The 27,537-nt window shown below is 39.5% G+C and overlaps 1 protein-coding gene across 1 annotated transcript; it reads right to left on the bottom strand.

Annotated features, from left to right (window-relative positions):
• Positions 1-264: 264 nt before the first annotated feature.
• SKIL (SKI like proto-oncogene) lies at positions 265-27,307 on the bottom strand. The gene is made up of 6 exons (XM_019503288.1): positions 25,926-27,307; positions 18,298-18,395; positions 11,595-11,833; positions 11,131-11,369; positions 7,146-7,370; positions 265-1,205 (listed from the first exon to the last, which is right to left on the bottom strand). The coding sequence occupies exons 1-6, from the start codon at positions 27,030-27,032 to the stop codon at positions 1,044-1,046; spliced, it is 2,070 nt and encodes a 689-aa protein (XP_019358833.1). The 5' UTR covers positions 27,033-27,307; the 3' UTR covers positions 265-1,043.
• Positions 27,308-27,537: the final 230 nt, after the last annotated feature.

The following is a 27,537-nucleotide window of genomic DNA, read 5'->3' as shown; positions in this document are numbered from 1 at the left end:
TAATGTCTTTCAAAGTGCCACAGCTGAAATCTGTTTTTTTCAAAATGTTTAATAAATTACCTAAATGTCAATTAAAGCCTGTTTTTCACATACTAAAAGAAAAGCCTGTACAAAAAAAAAAAAAGACTTCCATACTGAAAAGTAACTAATGTATGTAACTTAAAAGTGTTATTCTCTAGGTCATTCATATTTTCAGATCATCATTACCTGAACCTTCTTATTAAAAGAGAAAACCTACAAATTTAATCCGTTAGACTTTTTTTTCCATATTTGCCATTTGGAAGAAAAATAAAGTAGGGGTAGATTATTTTTTAAGTTTTTCATGCATTTTTGTTATTCCTTTTCACAAGAAGTACATAATAATGATATCTTCTTTCCAGAATATCAAAAGTATACAAATTTTTTTGTAATCTTGACAAAAAATGTTAAATACTTAATATTAAAAAGATGAAAAATTGTACTGAAAAATGTATAGCTGAAAATGTATATGGATGAAAAAATTCAAGTTAGTACATTTATAACAAACAGTTCCCTTTCATCAACTTCCCACCCTGCAACATTAACGTGAAAATGCCTTCCTTGTCACCAAACAGAGAGGAAAGACTTTTTACTGAAGCTCAAATTCTGGTTTTGAATTTTAGATTTAAAAAGAGCAACATTTAAAAAATGTACTTCTATATCAGGATGTGCAACAAGTAGCAAAATAAAAACCACCACAGTATATTTTAAACATAAAATGCTGCTTTAAAAAAGGTACACAGCCCTCAATACTGCATCAGAAAGAGAGGGAAATTGACTGTTCTAAAACAAAAGTTTCATGTCTTTAACAGTTGTCTCAGAAAAATCACCAATACAAATAAATGCAGATTTTCATGAGCTAGGAAAAAAATGTATATCCATCTACTTATTTCTTCATCTTGGTTTTCTGTTTGAGAAATCCATAGAGAATACCTTGTTTTATTATACAGAAAAACTGCTCACAATTCAACTACAAAAAAACAACCCTGTTTGAAGAACACACTTGTGTTCACTTTTCCCAATATCTATTTTCCTTTTCCATTTTTTGAAGATTTCAAAATCTGTAGCTTTAATTCTTTTATCATCATCTCTAACTTTTCTCTTGCTTCTCGTTCCTGTCTCAGTTCATCTTGGAGCTCTTGTCTATCTGCTTCTGCATGATCCAATCTCTGTCTCAGTTCTGCCAACTGCACAAATACATTTGAGAGAAAAAAAAAATTAATTTTAGCATACATGTTAATAAAAGTAAAGTATTTGTTTCCCAAATTAATTGAATATTGTATTATCAGATATTTTAAAGAATGTCGGATTGTTTATTTTTAAAAGGCTGTGTAAAACTATCTTTCTTTTGAACAAGCTGCCATGTACGTGTATGCTATTTAGTAGCAACAAAGTGCACATTTATAAACAAACTACTACGATACAAGACTAATAACTCATACAATTTTTATATTTATAGTCATGAAATATCATGGATCATATCAGTAATGCAAATAGTCTTTCCTGTATGTACCCCAGATTGACTATTGTTGTTTGGGTCAATATATTTATTTTATTTTGCCACAATTAACTATAATCTCTCTCTACAATAAAATTAATATAATAACCAGAATAGGTAATGATGTCATTATCAAGTACATGTACAAATTTAAAAAATTATACAAAACAGTGCTAAAAACAGCTGCTTGTAAGTGTGATTTCAGCCACGATTATGTGCATATGCACACACGTAGGTAAAGGTCTATTTAACCCATGGCAAGACAAGGCAATTTTCACAGCCTGGTCAAAACAGGAAGAGCCAATTCTGCAGGCATTTCCTGGCAGTCACACCCCTCGCTGCTGATTGGCGGAGGGGTATTGGCAGCGCATTTAACTTCTTAAAAGATGGTGCTGAAACATTTTCACTTCACTGACAGGTGCCTTCATTTAGTCTACATCACTAGCAGATAGTAACAAGATTTATGGCTGCAGTGATTGCCGTGTTGTCTTTGCACTGCAGTAAGCACTGGCACATTCTAAAACAGCGTATTATATGAATAATATGCTGGGTTTTTTAGATTGCTTTTGTGGGGAATCATGGCCAATGCAATATTTCTTGGCAATCACAGAGAACGTTTTTCTGAAATGCACATTAAAGTAGACCCCCTACACACAGAATTCAGATACATACACAGTATGTTAACAATGTCGTTTACATTGGTTTTATAGAGATGTAACTTGTGCACGTCTGGAGCACAAAGACAACCAGCTGGCTGGGTTGCTATTAATATTACAGAGCTTTCCCCACTAGTTGGTAGGGAAGCCAGAAGCAGCCTATCCACAGTGAGTAATTTTTAATGCCAGATCAAACGAACTAGAGCAGCAGACAGGCAACCTGTACACCAATGTCATTTATGTCAATATAGTTACTCCTGAGTGGCAGCTTTGCCCCAGACTAGAGTGACTCATGCTGGAGCAGGACATACACTGCATACAAAGCCAAATTACACTGGCATGTCTATATCACAAGTCCACAATCTAAATATTTTGAAGATAAAAGCAATGCGCTTAAGTTCATAGAAATTATTATAAAATGGGGAAAAAAACACATAAAATACCCCAAAATTAAGAAATCTGTACTTGGATCTCAAACTTGCTGGATTAATAAAAGGGTTTGTAATGTATATATTCACCTACTGTTCCAAGGAAAATTACTCTCACAATACAATAGAAACCAGATCTGTTGTATCTGGGTGGTTCACAAACTCTTTAATTTCCAGGGGTTGTCAAATTAAGAGCCAGCTACTCAGCTGTTTGCTGCCACTTTTACTTCAAAGGGCCCCACTTTTTGGTCAGCTAGAGTTCATTCAACAGTCCTGTGCAGCAGTTTGCTGCAGCTCTGTATAACCCCAGGTATTTCACAAACCCTCAACTTTGCAGGTATCCAGGCTCTACTGTCTTAAATAATTATTTGCAATCTATTACAGTTCAAGCTATCTTCTTACAGTTACATACTAGGAGGATATATAACTTCTTAGTACGTAAGAAGTTCAACTTCATCTTTATTTCAAGCATCTCAATTTCAATAGAAAATCCTAGTAATGTATATCCCTAATTAATTTGGCAACCACGCACATAGGTACAAATCCTATTCAGACTTGATATACTCTATTTATACTACTGGATTACTGAATGCTGAACACACTCTGAAGAATATGATGACCAGTTACATAAACAACGGATTTCTTTTGCCTACTGGGTTACAGGTTCTTCTCTGAGATTTTTTGTGCACTTCTTTGGTAATGATATTGACAACTATTTTAATTGAGATATTATAGCCAGAAGGGGGATCTGAGTGGGTCAGAATATTTTGACAAACATCCATATAAACCCTCATTTTCTAAAAGGCTGTAGACAGTAACTGCACACCTTTGTTAACCATTTTTCCCATGCTTTAAGAGTGTTCCATGCACAAGGGGGTAACATGGACTATGGTAAAAGACATTTTTGTGTGCAGTTGACAACGAACCAGAAGCAATGTAAAGATAATCATTATTGGCTTAAATGGGGGGTGCTCAATAATCCCCAGCCTGCGGACCAGATCCAACCTGCAGAACCACAGCATCCGCCCACAGGGCTGCCCACAACTCACAAAATTTGGCAACTAATGATACCATCCCTCCCGACTGCCAAATACCAAAGGGCAGTAGGCAGTGAGGGCCAAGTGCTGTCCACACCTCACCACATGACCTGGTTGGGCCCACCAGCTGGATCTGGCCCATGGAAGGACCAGGTACCACCTATCTGGCCCACAGGGCAAAAACATTGGGCACCACTGGCCTAAACTGTCTGAAGTGATAAGTCACCCTGGATCTCCAAACCAATATAGCTTAATTAAGAGGATTTTCAGGCTCTTTAAGGTGTCTCCAGTTGGGTACCCAAATACTCCTTTACCCAAGTCACATTTTAGAATCAGTTCAGCCTAATCTTAAACATCTCACATAGGAAAGAGAAAAAGAAAGAGAAGCCTCCTGATTTCTTTGAGGTATTAATTTTAATACAAGATCTATAATCTCTCTCTCTCAGGTACAGCCAGCCCAAAAGCAAAACACAATTCTACTGCAACATCCATACCCTCTAGAGATTTTTTACATTAATTCAGAGATATAAGAAGATTGGCATTTATTGTATGCCATTGTGTCTATCTGCATACGGCAGGATATAAAACTAAATCTAAATGCTGTATTTACTTGAAACAAAAATGCATTTTTTTCCCTCTACTCAACATGGAAGGAAAAGCCCCTTATTTTGAATTTGAATACAAAGTGGGGTAGCAGGTGGCTTTTGTGGCTGTAACTGTTACACTGGGCTCAGTTGCTGCCTTGCCTCCTTCCACCCCAACATTTTCCACTGCCTTTTCTCCAAGCTCTCTCAGTCCTGGCTCCTCCCTCAGTTGCAGCTCCAGCCCCTGCCTAGCCATGTATCTGTCAAGGCAGTGGTGGGAGCTCTGGCCCTGGCTCTGGCTAGGTCTTGGGGGCCAGAGTTGCTGCCATTGCAACAGCTGATGCAAACCCAGGTGGGGGCTGGAGCCACAATGTGCTCCATGTTCCAGGCCAGAGCAAGGCTGGAGCCAGAACTGCAACTAGAAGTAAAACAGCAGCAGGGACAGAGTGGAGGCCAGAGGGGAGCAGGGCAGGCACTGCAGCAGGTTAGCACAGGTATGGCGGGGACACACACACACAATGTGGGGATGGAGGAGCAAGGTGCAAGGACTGCAGGCACTACAAGGGGGCAGGTTCCAAGGGATGCAGGCACCAGCAGGGGCAAGTGACGGGGGCAGTCAAGGGGTGAGAGTCAGGCTGCTGGACATCCCTGCTGTATACTCCCCTGCCACTGCTTTCCCCACTGAAGTGGTGGGAGGTGGACAAATTCATAACAATCCTCCAATAATTAGATTATGTCCATGGAAAATTATAAGTAATTTATAAATTTACCGTATATAGAACCTAATTCCTATGGGGTCATCTTAAATTCAAAGTCATCTTGGATTCAGGTAAACACAGTGCTATCACTTATAACAATTCAGGTTTTCCTAAGATGTTTGAGAACTAATAAGGTGGCAAATTTTTCATCCTCTGAGCTATATTCCTTTGTACCTAGTTCCTTTACAGAATTTTTACATTATTAGAAATGGACTTAGAAGTATATTAGGACAACTTCTGCAGATCCCAAAGGATTTAACTCAGCTTGAACGGTAATTTCAATATTAATTTTTTTTTAGTTATGGTATCCACTTTCATATTTTTTCCTCTCTTTTTAAAGGGAATGCATCTTCACCATAGAATAAAATGGCTTGCTAGTAGCCTGGTGTCCTGATTCTATGATGCTGTGAAGTGGCAGTTGCTGTTATAGGGAGTGTCATCTGAATGCATGGTAGGGAAGATATTACAAAAGGAAATGTTGCCAGTAAGAGATCATTGCTTTTACCAACTGTTACAAATAAGTACCAACTGCATATAAAAAGTGCATTTAAAATGTACACCGAGTAGTTTTCCCATCACTTTGGCCATTTAGTAGGCTCAAAGAGCTAACATTTTAGTAAGGTATATCCCTTGTGCCCCAGTGATGCTAAAATGTTTGGGAAGGATCACTTAAAGTCCCAAGTGAACTAGCTGATCTTTGAACTATGAAACCCAATATAATAGAAACTAAAAGACAAATGAGAGAATTAATAAACAGATAGTGAAGCCATCTGGTGGAAAGTAGTAATAATATTTCTTTGCCTTCTGGTTAGAGGATCTCTCCAATTTTCCCTGCAATTAATTATCTTAGATTTGGGTCCAGATTATATCTGTAGTCCATCCCTCCCAAAACTCCTTGGATGAGAACAAGGAAGGCTTACTGAACTTTTGTGGAAATTAACAGCCAGCTTGCTCAAAAAGCATTCTAGGCAGTGAAGTCACTTTTCTTCCAACTTGTATACACTGTTGAGGTTTTGGATTATCTTCAATAAAAAGGCCCTATGACATCTGGAGAAACACGTCTATTCATAAACTGTCATGGTGAGATAAAATATAGAAACCACCAAGACAGTGAATTAGCAAAAGGTGACAATCATAGAAGCTGAGTATCTACTTAGGTGGTAAGAGTTTTCCATTTGTTGTAAAGTGTTCTGAGACTGATTTTATAGATACTGTTCTATATGAATTCTATTGGCATTTTTCTATTAGTACTCATAAGAATTTAAACAATTGATCCTATAAACAACAGGATCCCAGCAAGATAAACATCCAATTTTCTCTTTGAATGCCTTCACGAGAAAACTGGATATTTATCTTGCTGGGATCCTATGGCCCCAACTGACTTCCTGCCCCTGGGGCAGGGGGGCTGGACTCGATCTTCCGAGGTCCCTTCCAGCCCTAATGCCTATGAAATCTATGATCAATCAATCTGAAATTATGGAAAACTGCTATAGCTTTTAGCCCACCAGCCTCAAAGACAAGACTGGGGCAAACTTTAAAAAAATAATTAGACAATACCCATGAGCTGAAGAGCCAGGATTGTATCCTTTTGCTCCAATAGGATTTTTGATCGTCTGTTCCTACAGAATGTGGCCTGACCTGTTATCATGATGCATTCTAATATCAGGGAATTATAAATACAGCAAAGAATATTGCCAGCCTGACCAAAGAGTGGCCAGAAGAGATTTATCTTTTTCTTAGAAATACAATGAGACTACCATTGTTTAGATTACAAGTGCAAATTTCTATATATTAAACAAATGGCTCCATTTTTTTTTAAATTCACATTCCAGCTTTTTAAAAAAAATAAATCATCATTATTGCTGTATGGAGAATTTCACAGAGACCTCTCCAAAGACAAGAACCATTTAACCACTAAGAAAAGTTGCAGAAGGATGAAGAGTTTCTGTAACCTATACCTCATCTCAATTTCAGTCAAGGGACAAATGAGCTGAAGATGGACAAGTGAACTGGAGGTGGTATGGTAATACTCTATAAAAGTTTAAAGCTTCGTTAGTGACAGCCTGTACTCTTAACTTTCCTCAGCACGAGTTTCATCAGCCAAGTGGACAAGATGCTATTTGTGGTAGACAAGAAACTGTTAGACTTTAAATGTTTATTTCTCACCTGTGCTGCATATTCAGCCTCCTTGTCTTTTTCTAGATTCGAGTCACAGGTACATTTTTGCTTCATCACCTGTTCCAATTTCTTCTCCAAGTCCCTCTGCTCAACATAAAATTCTTCCATTCTTTGAGCATGTTCAGTCTGCAAAGATTCAAGTTCTTTCTGTAAATTCTGCTGTTCTTCAGTTAATTCCTTCATAGCTTTAGAATTACTTAACATTTCCACTTCCTGTCAAGAAAAGATGAGGATTATACACAGAATGATTCTAAGGCCAAAAATCAAAATGATTGTTTCTATCAATTTAAAATGTGTTATCACAAAATACTTGAGACAAACAGAATGTACATACTGATGGTGTGTGAGTAGCAGCCTTGAATTCTGTAGTAATTATGTGATATAAAAAAGTAGCATTTTCAAGTACCCAGAACTTCCAGAAACCAGCTCACAGGTCCCAAAAGTGAACCTAAGAGAGTAGTGGTATCATTTTATAAATCAATTAATTTACGAAGAACATTACATTTGTTCTTTCTGTGAGTTAAAAGTGCTAAGTTATTACACCATCAGGGTGTGAGATAATGAGCTGGAGCCGAGCGAAATGGCCTGGGATATGACAGTTCAGTCAATTTTGAGGAAGGAGAGGAAAAGGGGGGAAAAGGCTACCAAATTTTCCTCCAGAATATTAATATTTTTAAATGTTAAGCTAAAAGCTAAGTTGAGTCAAATGTAACCAATTTACTACTTCCAAGTCAAAAGAATAGTTTGAAACAACAGCTCTGGGAAATTTGAACTGCCCCATTTATCAAAATAGCATTGATCCTGAAATATATGAATGCTAATATTTAAAATATAAATTAAGTGAGACTACTGTCAATTGATGCATGCAAAAAACAAAAATGACAATGAAGCAGCTAATACAAGTACATGCAGATCATACAATAGTAGCGTTATGAAAATCTGAACAAAAAATGTTTTGATGATTCAAATGGGCAAAGCTTAGTCTGTGAGCATAGCTTTACTATTACTAGGCTTTTGTTTTCCTCCAATTCAACCCCCGTGCTACAGATCATCTGTAGAGTAAATCTATGTAGGATACCTCCACAGACAGAGCTGTCTTTTAAAAAGAGCTGTGGGAAGTTACAGAGTTCTCTTCTGTGACAAATAAGAAAAAGTCTCTGTGGTTTAAGTTTTTTCTTGACAGAGTTCAGCAAAGAAACTAGGAATGAGGTGATACTCAAGAAAAATCTTTTTCTTCTGCAAATGGAAAAACCTGCTTGTTGAACAGACAGAAACTGACAGAATATTTATTTTAAAAGTTAATGTAAAAGAGAATTTCTTGTAAAAGGGGGATATGTGAGATATTATCATAACAAGCAGTCAAAACTACACTCCGAATGATCAAAAGTAATTTGTAAATTTAAAACAAAGAAACAAAAAGGTAATATAAGTACTTTGAAAGTTTATTTTTTCTTTAATAAATATGTATCATCTTTCATCCACAGATATCAAAGCATTTGCAAAGGTGGACAACCATCGTTCTCCATTTTATAGAACTGAAAAACAAAATGCAGAAAATGGCTTGCCCAAACTCATGGTAAGTAAATTAAAGAGCTGAGGAAAAAAATGCAAGCTTTTTGATGCCCTATCCTTATCTCCATAACAAGCTTAGAGTTTATACATGCTGCTGTTCATCATAAAAACAACAAGCAGTTACCTGTTTGTGGAACAAGAGGGAAAGAATGGAGTGAGATTAACTTGTGAAGCACAGAACCAGAGTCAAAACTTTAAGATCCACAATTTCCTATTTACTTTATATCAAAGAGAGGACTATGGGCCTGTCTCCACAATGATGGTAGCAGGTCCTAGCACCAAGAGCCTCTACCCTGCCCCATCCATTCATATCCATGACCTACTGCAAACCAGAAGTTTGCTGGTGAAGCCATTCCAGGCTTGTCCACAGTAGTCACTCAAAAATGTCAAAAACTGAGGGCTTAAGAGTGTGTTGAGAGGCAAGAAGCCAGAGCAGCTTTGCTGGTGTACTTGTGGGTTTGGAGCACATGTGAATGAGGCACAGTCAGGTCTCTCAGTGGTAGAATTTGTCACTGTCACAGTGTAGACAAGGCCTAGAAGGCAGTATCCACAGAGAAGATACCTGCTACTAATGAATTATTTTAATCTAGCAGGCAAAAGGCATCACAAGAGCCAACACCTGGAAGTTCAAGGTAGAAAAATTCAAATAGGACATCAGGTTTCTTTTATGTTAAAATAATAATTGAACCAAGAGATATGGACAATTTTTCATAACCGGAAGACTTTAGATGAAGATTTGATGTCTTTCTAAAAACTAAACTACAACTGAGTCATAATTGTCTGTGCTTGAGACATGAATTATTGCGTGAAATTCAATGGTCTGGATTACACAGAACAGAGTAAATGATCAAACTAGTTTCTTGTGGTCCTAAAATCTGTGCATCTATGTGGATGTAGAAAAAAGATATAGGGAATGGCCTTAATGGTGTTACTTAGCCCAGATCTTACAATTTGCAAGTGGATTGGATCACACAAGTTGAAGACTGAGACTTCAATGTGTTCCTTAAAATGTAATAGTGCTAGTATTTATTAATTCAGAGAAAAGATTACTACAGTGGCAATAGCTTGCAAAAAGAACTATGAACCAATTGTAATGTGCTTTCTACCTTATCACAGGGCTAAAGAGGGACTTATGCAGTGCAAAGGTCATTGAGTTTATGTAAAACCAAACTTTCAGTATGCACACACATCAAGGCGAATTACACGATCACGTAAATCACCAAATTACAGACAGCCTGCCCAAACCCAAGGCACTACATAAGGCCTTACTGGTGTAAATGTCAATGTCACTCATTTCCCAAAACCAAGTTTTTCATGCACATAAAGCTAACAATAACATTTGGTATGTGAATGTAATGTATTTCCCTAAAGACTGCTTCAATATAATTTTAGCAAGACTCCAAGTTAGTAAGAGAGTAAGTATACTTTGTGTAATACCAGCATTGTTTCTTTCTAGTTAGCAATCAAACAAACCTGCAACAAAAAAAAAAATAAGTACTGTTTTTGAACTACATTAAAATAATGTTCCTCTGGATATGACATTTCACTAGTGCTAAATTAAATATAAGCTGTTAATGAATATAACATTGTTATATTGTTTTAAAAGTAAATAACAAGTTGCAGCATATGCAAAAAGAAGAGCTTCTCTCAATCCTGCACACTGACAAATAGAAGACAGATGCTGACCAAACTTTTTCATCAAGTTTTCCAATACAAATTTATCAGAGCATAATTTTTATCTTATTCCAAACTGAGCTGTAGAAGCATTTGTTGGCTGAACTGGTTTAATATAGAATAAATTAGGTCAGTGCTAGTGACACAAAACATTAAATTTAGGAAGGAAGTTCCTATTCTGGTAATATTAAATATGGCAAGGAAGTCTTAGAATCCCAGGCACCTGATACAATAAACCCCATAGTTTGAATGGAGTAAGTAATATTTTAATTACTAAAGTCAGATACTGGTCAAGTATTTAATCACTCTGCCTATAAATTAAACACCATATATGGCAAGTCTGTCTTAAAGATGATTTTTGGTAGTCACACTTAAAAAAATAAATAAAAATATGCAATCCAAATAGAAAGAAAAATGCATATGCATAAAATGAGGCATTAGAAGAGGAAGCACTGTTTATCTCCCTGGGGGTAATCTTGGCAATCAACCTACAGCAAAATCTAACACTTGGCAACTAAGTTGAAAAATCTATTTAGTTTACAACAGAAGTCCTAACTTAACATAAACTAAAAATACAAACGAATATGTTATACCAAGATCCCGATCTTCTTAGTATCACTTGTGCTTTATTTGCAAGAAAAGTACTAATTCTAGGCCCAATGAGCTAACATGAACAAAGACAGTGTTCTGGTGACAAAAATGAAACTCATTTAGATTGGCACTGTACCATTTGAAGCTGCTGCTTCTTTTGCAATATAATATTCAGTTTTTCTTGCTGCTTAATATAGGTTCTCATTACTTCCTCCATGATTCTTCCCTTGTCATCTTCACAACTGATGTCCTTGAGAGCTGGGGAGAAGGTTGGTGTGTTACTACCTATTTCAACACGGTTAGATGCAGCACTTGCTTTCGAAGAGACATATTCAGATTTTCCACTTCTTGTTGAATTATTTGACAGTAATGGATCTTTGGGAGATAAAAAGATGACAAAATCATAATGGAAACTTGTTTATATAAATCCCAGACTGAATATAATTTCAAAACAAACTAGAAACCTAAGAATTTATAAAAAAGAATATAGAAACATAAAAAATCATTACAAAACTAGTTCGACTCTGAACTTTTTCTAAAATAGACATTTTTATACAAAAACCAAAAGAACACAAAATAAATTTCAAATTTTCTACTCACCAAAATGTTTATGTTGTTCTGTGTTAGTTTTTAAGTCTATTTTTTCCTGCTCTTCAAGCGACAGCTCTGGGTAGGAGGCACCTTTTTTGCGTTTACTACTACTGAGCTGTTTCTCCGACTGTCCAGGTAAGGATTTCATTAGTTCTGAACTTCTACCTGCTGTTTTTGTAGCTTCTTTGCACTGTGACGTAAGGGACACATTTGGTGCAACCACTTTATCGCACATGTAAAGGTAGTAACTGAAAGAGTAGAACAGCAAATTAAAACCCCCCCCGAAGATTTAACAAATATTGAACAACTAAAGTAAATTTTGTTTAACCTGATCTCAAACATAAAATGTTTTCTAAGCTTAAGGAATTGTAAAGAGAAAATAAGTATTCCTTTTCTAAATTCTTTTCATACAGCTGAAGCTACAGTGATCCACTTCATACAAGTGATTATTTAATCTAGACTCCTCAGACCAGCTCTGTGGCAGAGCCCTAATTTTCCAGTCTGAACGCTTTAAAAAGTCAAACAAATATTTTATAAATAAATAAATAAATAAATGATCTAAGGCAGGGGTGGGCAAGATGCAGCCCGCCAGGCCATTCTATCTGGCTTGCGTGGCCCCTAAAAAATTTTGAAAATTAGTATTTATCTGCCCTTAGCTGCCTATCTCGTGGCCCTCAATGGCTTGCCAAAACTCAGTAAGCAGCCCTCCACCCAAAATAATTGCCCACCCCTGATATACGGGTTCACATTAAATTTGACCACTTTGGTGAAGATTCTACTTTTGAATCTTTTTGACTGGGGATACAAATCTCTAGATTTTTAGGAGACACCCCAGAACTCTGACATTCCTTAAATTAGCAGCAAATCAGCAAGTAAGATCTCAGATAAAACATCCAACATAACAAACCAACTTAAAGGCCCAAAGTCTGTTAGTTAAAAGTATAATTATATAGAAATTATATTTAAGAGTCAGTACTGAATTCTCCTATTATTAAACTTTGATCAGTACAATATAAAAACATTTATTTCATCATCAATGCATCAGTCACACAGCAATTATATAACATTTCTCATCTTAAATGGCAACCAAAAGTTTTGAAGATTCCTAATGAATTGGACAGGTAACATTTTCAAAGACAAGCTTTTTATGCCAATCTTAACCATAAGGACAATGACGTATGTGTCTAAAGTTATACTATAATATAAAGGGAAGACACCATAACCATGCCTGTACACTCAGAGTTCCAGGACTGAAACCAACCAATCCCTCCGTTTATATTTAGAACTGGATGGGACACAAAAGGTGCTCATGATTCTGCTGTACCACTGAAATGACAGATGACCAAATAGGCAGTTGCATGAAATCCATTGGTCTAAACTGATATACTGTGAAGAAGTATTAGAAATATCCCGATGTGAATCTGCACTGAACACCAATATCCTTTTGCTATAAAACACTGGGGGTTACCATGCTATTGGAGTTGTAGCCATCTGAAAGGACATGCTATACAGTACACTATTTCCATATTATATCCTCTATCATTTATTATATTAACATATTTTTTATGTTAATAAAAATCATTATTTAAAAACTGCAATCAAACTTTTGTAGAAACGCTGTAGTAATATTGTTTTTTTTCTTACATAGAGGAAATGGGGAACAGAATGAATGGTTTATTTAAAAACAAACAAAAACCTGTGCAAGATCACTAAGAAACTACCATTTCAATTAACCTTATTTTTAAAGTCTGTACTCAGCACTGTTAATGTTGCCAAATCTCATAATGCTATCCAAACTTTGTGTTTGTTTTAAGCGCCAGCTCCTAGAATCAAGCTTATACAAGAACCTGTTTTCCCTTTAAATAAATGTGAACTCAGCGTACCCCAAAGGCTTAGAAATCAAACAGCAAAGAAGAACTCTTAATTAAAAAAAGTGTTGACTTTTTTAAGAAAAATCTTCTGGGGCTTAACTTTGAATGCTTGGGTTTGGTAATACTGCTGTCATGTGCATTACAGTGGGAAGAGTTTCCTCAGGAATTAGAGATGCAAATGCAGAGCTCTTGGCAAAAGATCTCAAAGAAATGAGATATGGCAGGCAAGAGTGAAATTACAGAAAGAGAATGGATGCTTACTCTATATTAAATGTAGCTCTTATAAAATGACACAGTCAGTGTAGATCCCACTGAAGGCGCACATGCATACAAGACTGAATTCGCTTTACTGTTTGGAGTTGTCTGAGCCCTAAGTCTTCATGTCCTTCTATGTGAGGACAAAGATATCCCTTCAGTACCTAAGAATTACATTCATTGACCTGGAGTTAATCGTAGCTCAAGTCAGCTCTACAGTTTGCAATGGAATTAGAGAAGATTTTTTCATATTTAATTATTTCAACCAGCCAAAAGCACAGAGCAAGTATTTTGTAGGACTGTTGTCCACTGTATCTGCCACAGCACGCCTCTGAGCAGCCACATTCACATAAGACATGAATTCTGTCTTGTCATGCATGCCATTGCCTTTGCTAAACATCTGTGCAGACTTTTGGTGTTGTGGAAAGTCTGAAAGACAGTACCTTGTACTGCTAGTGCTTTGCCATCCCAGTTAATCTCAAATATTTCACGTGAGCCAGGTGGATCACTAAGAAGAACTAGTTATGCTGAACATTAAGATCCATGAATCAAACTTAAGACTGAAGGGGAAAAAAAAAGGAGGCAAGCATCATCATCAGAGGCCTACCTAACTCAGGGAGGCAGCCAGATGATTTCACAGCCAGATCCTGGGGCCAGCTGCAAGCATTTCAGGGCTTATCATGGGCACCCCCCACTGTGATTGGCCAAGGGGCTCTGCCCCCCGCCGCTGATTGGGAGAGAGGGTTGTCTGTCATATAGCCCTGACCTTGCCACTGATTGGTTGAGAGGGCTGTCCCTCATGTGGCCCCACCCCTTGCTACTGATTGGCAGAGAAGAGCAGGGCCACCTGACAGGTAGCCCTCTCAACCAATCAGCAGCAAGGGGAAGGGGCAACAGCCATCTTGCTCGCTCACTTGCCCCTGTGCCAGCAGCCTCCTTCCACCCTTCCCCAGGGTGGGCTGTGTGGCCAGGAGGACTGCTGGCTCCTGCTATTTTATTTTTAGTAAGTTTTTGTTTTTCATTATTTGCCCCACCCTTGGGTGGTTTTGCAGAAACTGCCCAATTTCATGATTTCTGTGAAATCCAAACAATCACAATTTGGGTAGGTCCCTAATCACCATTCTGAATCTGAAATAGTGTATGTACTTGTTCAGTCTCCTCAGGTTCAGGGTAAGACCCCTCTTCTGGATAAGGCAATACTGGAAGCAGAAACTTCTTCATCTCCTCTGCAAGTCCAGCTCCTCTGTGATGTCTACACATGGCAACAAAGCTACTACAGGCGCTTCTGCAAACAGTCCTTAAAAAAGGATGTGGGAAAAGAGTTAAGGAGTGGTGAGGGTAGCCTTGGACATTGTCCAGTGCCTATTTGTTGCCTGTGATAGTAGTCAAACCTAGTGAAATTGAGGTTCTCAAGGATGTAACCGGTTCCACTGTGACGCTCAGCGCACCTTTTAAAATCTTCAGTCAAGTACTCGCTAAATTTTTGGAGACAGAAGTGGCTAAAAAAGGGTGTCTTCTAGATATTCATCCTTGTCAAATGTCCCCAATTCAGATGTAGTTGAATAGCATGGTCATAGCACAGCTTTAAAAACATCTGCACTCTTTTGGATATCATTCCATCTTGCAACGCTTTTGACATGGCTGAGTCTTTCTCCCTCTTCCTGGTTTTCCTTACCTGATAGAACAAGTGCCAGAAGTTTGTCTGGTAACGTGTCCACAGAAAGAGATTATTCTTTTACCTAGCATTTCAAGTAGCTATGTTTGTCCTATGTTCATCCAGCTGAACACCTCTTCATTTACAATTCTGGATATCCAGCTGATTTTCAACATTTGTCTTTGCCAACAAAATCCAAAAAGCCTGATTTACCTTCCAGGTGTTTTTTTTTAGTAGGCAAAGATCAGCTTTTGTAACCATACAGGATGGGTCAACCATATTAAACATTTTAGTAAGGTGGACATTGAAATTTAACTTTCTACAACACAGAGGCATTTGGAAGTTATAGAAAGAATTTTTGCAATAAGTACCCTTTTTATTTTGGATAATATCAGATGGAAGATATGATGAAAACTCCCTAAAGCACAAATCTCTTCACTTGTTGCACCTTTGCCCCTCAAAGTACAGATATTGCCAAATCTTGTACATTACTGAGTTTGCTTGCTGCCATTGTATTAGTTTCTTAGCATTTATCATTTCATAATTCTTGCTTGTATTGTTCAAGACACTAAGAGCATATGCTGAACATGCTTTGAAATAAAGTTTTCTGGAGCTCTTGGTTCTGTTTTTCTTCCATATGCACTCAGGTTGTCAGTCCTAGAGGTAAGATTATATCTTCTGCAAATACTGGGGTGGGTATTCCTAGGGCTTTCTGTGGGGAGCTAGAGTTTAAATCGCTAATTACATTAACACAGCCCTAGAATATTTCAGGAAATGGCATTCTTTGTTATTTTATCACTTAGTCTCCATTTCAGTATATCAAAAAAGTCATAAGGCCTGCCTTATTGTGATAGCTAAAGCCACTGACATGGCACTTAACTTGAACTCATTTGTAGCCACCTCTAGTGGTGCTAGTGACCTCCCATGATTACTTTTAGTTCTTTCCTATTCTGATGCGAGATCCTAGACAGAAAGGGAGTGAGCTCTTGTCAAAGTTATGCAGTTATATTTTTGCAAACAGCAGTTAATATTTCCACAACCCAAAGCTAAAGTATGTCAGAAGAGCATGCTTTGTGCTTAAAGTGATCCAGGTTTTCTGGGCTCTATTTTGTGCGTGTCCTTTGTAGACTTGTGTTTCATCTGCACTACCAATACCACCAGAACCCTAGGTCTTGGTGATCATATAAATATACAAAGCATTTCAGCGGCATCTGGTATCTCTTTTCCACTTGCTTAGATTTGAAGTCAACACCTTTGCTAAAATCTTTTGGCCAGCTCAAGTATACCTTCCATTGATAGGGAGGACAATCCTGGTTTGAATTCCAGAATATGTAAAAATGCTTGTGGGACTTTTCCTTTATAATTATGATTTTAATATCTTTGCCTCTGTAATTAGGGACATATCCTTTCCAGGAAGTCTTGGCAACCTTAATGTTGAGCATGAGGGGTGGGGTCAGAGCCACAATATGGCAACAAGGATAATTATTTAGATGGGGACTGAGAATGTTGCCTTTGCACAGGTGTCATCTACTCCCAGATGCAGATATCTGGTGCTGGAGTGGGTAGTTTGACTTACAATTTTACTGAATGGCAGGAGAACCAACAGGGCCAGAGCAGAACTGCTACAAGAATGTTGGCCAGGTTGAGGTTAAAATTGACCAGCCCAGTGATAGTCACATCTTCCTTAAGATACAGCCTGGAATGCTTCTTGCAATTGCTCGTTAGTGGTCTGAGAGAGGAATCTCCACTTAAACAATGACAAGAACAAGCAAATTTCCATTTCCTCAAACAAGAGACTCTAATGTGGTGCAATTCCAGTGCCAGGTTGGCTGATGCCAGTTGTTTCAAAGGCTTCAGAGTGGTCACTGTCTCAAGTTCTGCTGTTCAGCTATAGATCAAATACTTGATATATCTGACTTCCAGCACCCAGTCAGATAAGGCTGACATCACCTCTTCTTTCCCATAGAAATATGACCAACTTCTGATGTGGAAACCATCAAGGGTTTGGAACACCAAGGTAGTCAGCATCAGAAGGTACTGATGCCTATGTTGTTGCTTCTTTTCCCTAGTTCTTGGAGAAGTTACAAGCTGTAAGAGAGAAGTGTGGTAGAAATGCAGCAGCTCCATCCTTTATGCCCTTGCTTGGGAGCAGAAGGAGATATAGAGCACATGCACAGTCCCAACAGAGGAAGCTTTTCAAAACAATTTGATCTCATGTACCTAAGGTACCTAAAGAACAGGGGGATTTACAATAACATATTCAAAGAAAAAATGCTGTTACTCTGGACAATAAAGGAATGAGGCTATACCACAGTGAAGAAATATTCTGGGTTCATTAAATCAAGAATCTGCTCAACTGACAATTCGACTGCAGTCATAAGCACTTTGTAGACAGGTCAGCAGAAGGGTTAAGCAGCATCACATTGCTCCCCCATGGAATAAAAATGGTGGGAAGTTTGTACTAGTCACAGTTAACTGAAACTTAATTTTCTTTCGTGTTGTTAATAATGTGCATATAAAATGCTACACACGTGTCAAGTTACAAGATGCAGGTCAGTAAGAGGTTAGAATTTATCACCTATGACAAACCATTTCTACAGTGAAAGCAACTCTATGTAATTACACTTAACTTTTATTTCTAATTCACATATCTCTACTGAGATATTCTGAGGAACAAAAAGTTACTGAATTCCATTTTTCAACTCAGGACCACCCATTTATTCACAATAAAAGGATGAACTTTACTACATAACTCTAAAAAAATCCAGGATTTAATTATTCTTGTGTAACATACTGGGATTTTTCCCCTAAAATTCCAGCAAACATATAGAGCTATAATTATAATTTAAAAGATGATATTATCTTTGACTAATTAAAGAGATTCTAGGTTACACATATAACTCTCACATTTCTGGCAACACAATTCAGTTACCTTGGATGGATGAATGAAGGTGACTGAGTAGCAGGGTCTGCTTCCTGCTTTATAACTGGATACCACTGCTGTAATTCTAGGCTTCCCTGGGGATCCGCCTGAGTTTAAAAATAAAAAAGCCAATTTGGGAACTTCATTATTCATCATTCAAATTCTAAATCAACTCTGCTAAACAATCAATAAAAATATGTTGCTCATTAGTAAAGGTATTTATACAATAACACACTGCATTCCAAGCTCAGCAGCAGCAGGCAAATAAGGGGAGCTAAGAGGTAGAAAGGGAGGCATGGTGAGGAATACAGAACAACAAAAAACAGCAGTGAGAGCAGGGAAAGCTGTAAGACCTCAAACTGGCCCTTTCCAATTATGGGCAAAGCAGCAGGCAATTTTCTTGAAAACTTCTGATATTCCCTTTCTTGCTTCTTTAGTGACTCCCAAGAAAACTGGTCATGAGAACTGTTCCCATTTGTAAACTTGGGAAGCATTCTACCAACCCAAGCTTCCCTTCTCTTCACATGGCATGCAACTGAAAATGCACATACAACAGTAAGAAAAGAGTCACCTATAGGATGTTCTCTCCCACTCCCCAACAGCATAAAGCTTTCTGATGTGTCAGATTTTGAAATGGGGAAAGACTAAAGAAATCAAACAACATGATTAAAAATATGAGGAAAAGAAACAGGTCAGGAAAGCATGGGGCAGAGAAAGAAAATGGGCCAAAACAAGAAGAGAGAAGGCAGCAACTCTTACTCTTATATGGCATATTACATGAAGTAACTGTGAACAGCCATCTGTCAAACTAATGCAAATAAAAAATTTGGAACCACTGTCATAAAAATCTTTGGATGTTTAACATGCAATAGATAACAGTTAGAGACATTGTGCCGTGCTATTTACTTGAGCAGAGATTTGTGTGCTGTATTACTCTCATAAGTCTATCATCAAAATGTATAGTACACAAAGCAAATCTGTAAAATACTAGCCCGTATTTAAGGCATTTTCATGAGGTGTATACTGCATTTCAATGCCAATCCTTCAATTCACCCTGGATAGGTAGTTACTGACTTCTATATTTAAATTTAAGTAAGTTTGTTTTTCTGTAATATAGTAACTAACATTGAACAACTTTATGGGACATCAATAAAAAGGCGGGGGGGAAGGAAGTCTAGCAGGAGTTTACTGTCTACTAAAAGCATTGCAGGTAGAAGAAAAAAAACATTTAAGCTACAATGCCCCAAATACTATGAGGTCCAAAACAAGGATGCTTGTTAAATAAGAAAATTACTAGCTTATTTTAACACAACACTAAATTTTCCATCTATTTCCACTTGAACAGCAATAAAAGCTGACCCCTACACAGCAAGTTTCCTATCAAAGAACACCACACACAAATCACAGATACTTAAATGCAGCCAGGTCTGCAATGAGGCAAGAGAAGGGGGGTGGGGGGGAAGAGGGGACTAACAGGCAAACCATAGTTATAGCAGCAGGGATTGAAACCCAGGACTCCATTCTCCTAGCAGGGGCCCCACCACCAAAACACTAGAGTAGGATCATAAGAAAGTAAGACTGGAAGGGACCTCACAAGGTCATATAATCATGAAATTCTTCCCCCTCCTCACAAACTCAAGGCAAAGTCATCTCTGACTAAACCATCCAAGTCAAAAGCTTGTCTAACCTGTTCCTGAAAACTTCCAGGGGTAGAGATTTCACAATTTCTCTAAGTAAGCCTGTTCCAATGCTTGACCACCCTCGCAGTCAAAAACTTCCTAGCTCCAATTTAAATTGAAGCTTGAGGTCATTGCTCCTAGTCCAGTCCCCCATGGTCACAAAGAAAAGCCCATCTCCATCCTCTCTGTAATTGCTCTTCAAGTATTAGGACGGTATCAAATACACTCCTGAGTCTTCTCTTCAGACTCAATAATCCCAGTTTTCAGCCTTTTCTCGTAAGTCTCTCCTCTCAGCCCATAATCATAATCATTTTTGTTGCTCTCCGCTGGACTCTTTCCAATCTGCCCACATCTGTCTCGAAGTGTGGGGCCCAAAACTGTACCAAATACTCCAGGTGAGGCCTTACCAGAGCCAAACAGAGCAAAAGAATCATTTCCCTTGATTTGCAAGTGGCACTCCTATTAATACAACCCAGCAAGCTCTTAGCCTCTTTCTTTTTTTTTTGTTTTGTTTTTTTGGGTTTTTTTGTTTGTTTTTTTGCAACAAGGGCAGCCTGGTGGCTCATATTCAGCTTAAGGTGTACAGAAACCCCTAGGTTCTTCTCTGCGGGACCACAGCCTAGCCAGTCATTCCCCCATCAGTATTTGTGCATGTAATTATTTTGTCTCAAGTGGAGGACTTTGTGCTTGTCCTTGTTAAAGCTCACATGACTGATTGCAGACCATTTCTCCAGTTAATTCAGATCATTCTGGATGCTAGCCCTGCCCTTCAGAGTGCCTGCCACTTCACCCAACTTCATGTTATATGCAAATTTGCTAAGCATCAGTCCCACTATCCAAATCATTAAGATGTTGAACAACACTGGACCCAAGACAGACTCCTGGAGAACCCCAGTCAATTCTTCCTCGAACTAGACACTGAATCACTGATGACTACTCTTCAAGTACATAACTGGTTGGATCACTGTATATATCAGTGGTGGGCAACTGATTATTTGGGCTCAAGAACCACTTAAGGAATTTTGGTCAGCTGTTAAAGGCTGGGGGGCTGCTGACCAAACCTTAGTCCCCTAGCCATGGCTGTTTACACTGCCAGCACAACTGGGAACAGGGGTAGGGGAGTTGGGGGGGGAAATGGAGTGGGAGGAGGCCAGGGAGATGCCAATTGATCCTATGTGGCCTTGGACCCATCCACCCACACCCATCACCAGAGGCACTGACTGAAGCAGGTGGGCAGGGTCTCCATAGAGACCAGCCAGGACCCCTGTGGACAAGGCACACTTGACTGAGCAGATGGGATGGGGCCATGGGCAGGCAGGGAGCCGCATCCAGAAGTGGGATAGGCAGGGCTGGCATCACAGGCTGGTGACAGTGCAGGGCTGGGGCCAGAGCTGCGATCTGCTGCCCATGTGTTCCTGTGACGGGCACCAGTTCCACAGGCAGTGGTCACTGTCATCCAAGATATCTTCCACCTTCACATTCTCGACCAATTCCTCCCTGCTTGTGAGCAGCAAGTTAAGAAGAAATTTTCCCCAGCTGATGTGTGTATGTGCACATATATGTATAAAAAAAAGTTATCCCAAACGCACTCAGAGTTTATTGGACTTCCTGTGCACTGCTCTGTTTCCCTTCCAGCAGATGTCCTGATAACAGAAGTGCCCCATGGGAACCAAATCCTGTGATTTGGAAGCTTCCACCAGTTGTTTAAAGAAGGTCTTGTCTACTTCCCCTGCCTGGTCTGGTGGCCTGTAACAGACATCTGCCATGACATCCCTCCTGCTGCTCTCCCCTCTGACCTTCACCCAGAGGCTTTCAACAGGCCTACCTTCCATTTCATACTTCATATTGCCCTTTTCCCCCTGCTTATCCATCCTGAACAAGCCATGCCCATCCATATACTCCAGCCATGTGAACTAGCCTACCATGTCTCCATAATCGCAATGACATCAGCATTCTATGTGTGTACTAGGACCTCCAGTCCTTCCTGTTTGTTTCCCATACTTCTCAGGCTAGTAGTATAAGCATTTCAAGAATCTGACTACCCTATCCTCTCCCTGACAGCATTGTTAAGGCTGTTGTTATTGCTTTCCCTTACTAAGCTTCTACCCAGGCCCCTTGGGCTCAGGAGGGCTTAGAACCCAGCCAGGTATCCCACTTCCTTGGCAAACACGGATGTTGCTAGGCTATTGGGCAACAGAGGGCTGCCTCCTCTTCCTGTTGCCTGTGTCCATGTATGAACACAAAGGTGCTGTGCTTAGTACTACAGTCAGTGCTGCTGTCAATAAGAGCGAGTATAAATCCAACTGAGAAAACTTACAGGTAAAAAGCATTATGATGGCCTGACTACAAATGCAGATATTTATTACCAGAGAGATATCAAAATATTAGCTGTTTACAAAGAGATAAACAGCTTCTTGCACCTAAAACAAGACATCAGAAGGTCCCAATTCACAGTAATTTAGTTTTGTTTGTTCTTAAAGTGTTAGAGAGCAACAAAACAAGGGAGGATGAGGACCAATGACCATACCAATGGATATAAACTAGTAGAGGGCAAATTCAGGTTGGATGCAAGGCAAAACTTCTTTTCTGTAAGGGTCACCAGAATCTGGAACACACTCCCAGCAGAGGTGGTGCAGTTGCCCTCCTTGGAGGTGTTCAAGACAAGGCTGGACAGGCACCTTGCTGATTTCATGTAAGCACACAACATTCAGTAGTACTAGTTTAAAGTGCACACATGATATGAATGAATTATTTTGCATATAAAATATGTAATATGTTAACTCATAAACTCTTAGAATGAAATTGGTATACAAGACAAAAATGAGGTATCTAGACTGCAATCATATACTGTAACAGTACGACATTAACTTCCAAATTAAAATGCTATTTGTCATCTACTTACTTTAGAAATATATACATTGTATCCAATATTAACCTATATAACCTGTGATATTACTTAATTTTAGAAAGGAAAAGGAAAAAATATAAAAGTAGTAATATGCTGCACTCAAGGGAAAATGTCCTCAAAGTCCTTTAGTTGCTTTCCAAATCTCTGCCAGAAGCATACTACAAATATACATGTAAAAATGGAAAATAGAGCCCATTACTCTCAGTTGAGTCCAGGACAAGTTCTGTAATGCTATAAATATTTCTCTCCCATTCTATATACTTGTCACAGACTATTACAAAACAACATCCACAAATCCAGGAACTTCTTTAGGTGAAGGTTTGTTTGTAGAACAGAGACTCATTGCAATATGGCTAACAAATTGCACCAATACCCTGGTCTCTTCAAGTGATTTTCCTTTTTCCTATGCAATGAGGAAACCCCACAGGCTTTACTGCTCTTCAGTATGGAAAGTAGCAAGAGGGAAGAAGAAGAGTACATACTGGAGCATTATAGAAGAAGTAAACACATTTGCTTGGGAATATAAGGGGACAGAATAGGTAGCCTTGCTATGGATCATATTTAATGCCTCTATCCCGTTTTCTCCTCATCATAAGGAGCGTGAGAAATAAAAGTTATGGCAACATGGTCTTCCATGTTATGCAAGCAGAAAGAAAAAAAAAATTGTTGCAGGGCTCCCCATATAACCTCCGGTTTTTATCTTTGGCATATTTTAAGAGCGTTTCTATGCGGCAAAAAATGTTCTAAGCTTGTGAAACTATTCATAAAGTTATCTAATCTCCATTTGTTCCTTTGGTGCTTGGGGAAGAAAGAGCAGGTCTGAACAGGGAAGAGCCAAAATAAACGTAATACTTCCTCTAAAGCCCTCAACTATTGCTGTTGCACCTAAGCCTCACTAGGAGCCAGCGCTCAGAGCTGTCAAATTTGTCACTGAGGGGTGGGAAGCAGCCCTGTGAGACTGCACAGGAAAAGTGACCTCCACTATGGTGGCTGCTACATACCTCACACTTAGACCAGTTTAAACATGGTTTAAACCTGAAATGGACAGACACACAAGTCCATTAAACTAGTTCAGTGCCTGGAATGGTTCAAAGAGTACTTGATTTTCCAAGTACGCTAAACTTGCCCACACGTAACACTGAGCTGGTGCACTGTGAACATCAAGCTTTTTGTGACACGAATCAGGCTGGTCCTCAGGCATGCCACACCACACACCCACTGATACAACTGGCTGCTCTGGGCCAGTTGTAATTACAGTGCATCAGAGCAGAATCAGTTAATTGAGTCTGATGGACCCTGGTAATTATCACACTCCTGCAGCCTCCAATGTCTTGTGTATCAGCATCCCTGCACTTCAAAATGGCAGCTGGGGCACTTGAACTAAAGCCTGAACAACTGATTTGAAACACTGATACATGAGACACTGCAGCCTTTAATTACAGCACAGCCCCCCACCACCAGAGCATGTGTAAAAGTGCCCTTACTGTTCCAATTTTTTTTCCCCCTTTTGTTGGTACTTGTTAGCCAATGAGCTCCCTTGAACAAGGTCACTAAAAGCCATCTTTCTAAAAAGCCACTAAAAGCCATCTTTCTAAAAAGCCACTGTAGCCTCACTCCTGACTCAACTGCAGTCCTTCAACATGCCCTACCCCAGCCTCTCGGGACCCAAATGTGGACTGTATCCCCCACCTGCCTACCCCAAGTCAGGCAAGCACAGTGCAGATGTCAGTCAATTGCAGGCTACTGAAGTCAACTGATCTCATGTTTAGGAGTGAAGGGACAGCAGAAAAGGTAAAATGTCCCCAAGTCAATGGTTACCCAACTCCCTGAAGCCTCCAAATTATGGATGCAAGCACTCCTCCCCACTTAACGCAATAGCTGTATGCAAAAGTGAACAGGAAAATTCTTCCAAACAACAAAAACAACCCCAAGAGGAATGGAAATATTCCAAAAACTCAAAGTTTAAGCTCTTCTCAGAAAAATTATTAATAATCTACAAACACAACTACCACAGCAATGCCTCAAATCAGTAACACATTAGTTACCCTCTGTTTTCCAAATCCTTCCTCATAACTTCTTTTTCAAGCATTTATCATTCCTCTTCTATAAACAGTTAACATTTGTCTTGTATTTGTCTTATTTAGATCATGATATCACTGTAGTAGAACTAACTTCATGCTTGTGAAATACTGTGTGGACTTACAGTATTACTGAAATAGGCAGTCTCTCTCATTGGTGTGTCAAGGTGCATTACATAGTAATACGAGATACTACTTGAATTGCTTTAAAAACCTTTTAAGGCCTATCCTATCTTTTTTTATATATATTAAACATATAATGTATATTACCACATTCTAAAAGCAGCCTTTGGCCTCTCACCAGCATCAATGCACTATCACCTTAAAAATCTGGGCACTTAGCAAGGTAACTGGCTATATACCATGTGTACATATACGCACAGGAATGTAAGTCTGTGTCTGTCAGTTTAAGCTAGCACTTGATTTTTCAGGCAGCTTCCTGCTTATTGCAACATGCTTGGTATAAAACAAATCACACAATGTGTAGGTCAAACAGGAGGACAGACTGTCCATGAAACCTCTACATTTTCCAGATATTGCCAGTTTAAAAAAGCAAAAGAAACAGAACAAAATGCAAAAGCCTAGAACTCTTGGTTCAGAAATTATACCTTTTATTAGACCAACTAGGATAATAAAAGGCATCATTTCTGAACCAGGAGTTCTAAGCTTTTGCATTTCTTTTAGTCTCAGACCAACATGGCTATCAAAAACATCCAAAGAAACAGAACTACATTCTGAAAGTTTTTGACCAGTTTATCACAAAAGCTCCAATTAGAAAAGAATTCTTAATACTAAGCCTTTTATATTGAAATTGTTGAAACTGTATTATGTATCTTGCAGATTACTCACACACTTAGCCTATACTTGATCTAACACTGGCTCGTATTTAGGAAAATGAACAGCATGCTTCAGAAGTATTCATCTGTTAACAGCGAGTAATCCAAAAGTTTTATAAGATTAAACTGAACTTACTTTGGACTGAGTTCTTTTCTGATTTTTCACGCTAAATTTCTCCTTCATTTCCTCCAAGAGATGCTTCAGCTCCCTCTCTTCTGATGTTCCTAAATATTTTTGGTTAATGTGAAGATAGTAATGCCATTTGGCTGATTCAAAACCCCAGTGGCAGGTCCTTTTATCAGGAGATCGATGTGAATGCATCACAAACGTCTGTGGAGAAAACATACCATAACACTCCAAACACTGGATACACGCAGCATCTGGCTGAAGATAGAACTGAGGTGCAAACAAACCCTGGCACTTGCCCAAGCATTCATGCTCTACTTCAAAGGCACTGCCAGTTTCTTTAAGTTGAGCCAATGTGTTTTTAGCAGGATGCAGACTGCCATTTTGAGGAAAAGTGCGAGGACGTAGTAAAGCATTGCATAATCTTTGAGCATCAGTCAGCGTGATCAACCCGCAGGATGGGGCATTAAATGGAAGGATCCCCAATACCTTTAGGATATGAAGCTGATCAGAAGTGCATCTTGAACAGTATATGTACAATTCATCACAAACTGCATTAATTTGTTGGAGGGAAAAGTCTCGGAGCACAGAATTCAAGACTTGAGGTAGGCAGAGTCTTTTTTCTCCACCAACTTTAAAACAGGAAATAGATTCCCCCTCCAGCGTAGTCTGAGTGAGCTCCGTGGAACTATCTGAAGGGACAAGCAAGGGGCCAGGAAGGATCTGCGGTGATGGAAGAGGCAAGAAGACGGTGGGCGACATGCTTTCCTCAGAATAGCGAGCGGAAAAAGCGGCTGGTCCACCCAGCGAACTCTGGCTACTTAAATGGAACTGTGCCAAGGTGTGTTTCAAACCAGGGTTTAAACTCAGGGGCTCAGATACAGCAGCGCTGTCTGACTTGACATTTTCTCTATCCACCTCCATGGGAGTTTCATCATATTCATCCAAGTTTTCCTTCTTGATGGTGGGCATCTTACTCACCCCAGTTGGGAACTCAGTATTTCCATGCATTTCTGTCATTGCTTTCTTTACTGGAGGGCCCCCATCCTCACGCATCCTATTTGCTTTCTGGTCTGAACCAGGGCGCAGGGGGAAGTTTGCCTGCAGGCCTTCCATCGCAGACTGCCGCGCGTTTACAGAAGGAAACCGTGAGGGCGCATCTCTCTAGCTTCTCTGTCAAACACATGTCAGTTGTGGCTTATCTGAACTCCCTCAGACACACAATCAACGCTACGCCAGGCCAGGACAGCGCTATGCCGGGGCCTCCCGGAGGGCAGCCGAGTGGAAAGGGGCGGGGGTGGGGGACGGTGTTACAAAACCCCGCTGGGCTCCTGGGCGGCGCAGACAGCAGGGCACGTTTCCTGCCCGCAGACTGCTAGCTTCTCCATCAGGCACCAACTCATCTGTGAGGTGGGGGGAAAAAAAGGAGAAAAGGAAAGGTCGGTCTCCCAGCGGGCTGCCAAGACCCAGTCCCACTGCCCCCTCAGCCTGGCGGCCCGTTTCCACCCATCCGCCCCGAGGGACGAGGGGCCGGAGCCTCCACAGGCCGCGGGACACCCCCCTCCTCTCCCCTCCCCCCGGGACACCAGCCCCCACCCGCAGAACGCGCCCCTCCCCCCCG

Source organism: Gavialis gangeticus, unplaced genomic scaffold (genome assembly GCF_001723915.1).
Source record: "Gavialis gangeticus isolate Ggan-Ray unplaced genomic scaffold, GavGan_comp1, whole genome shotgun sequence".
NCBI lineage: Eukaryota > Metazoa > Chordata > Crocodylia > Gavialidae > Gavialis > Gavialis gangeticus.
This window is presented reverse-complemented; position numbering and strand designations above follow the sequence as displayed.

Excerpts from the sequence above, each read along its gene's own strand:
- SKIL (XM_019503288.1), bottom strand. The coding sequence starts at position 27,032 with ATGGAAGGCCTGCAGGCAAACTTCCCCCTGCGCCCTGGTTCAGACCAG. Across the intron at positions 11,834-18,297 it reads CCTTCATTCATCCATCCAAG|TTACTACCTTTACATGTGCG; the intron begins GTAACTGAATTG and ends CTACTCTTTCAG. Across the intron at positions 11,370-11,594 it reads AGAACAACATAAACATTTTG|ATCCATTACTGTCAAATAAT; the intron begins GTGAGTAGAAAA and ends TATCTCCCAAAG.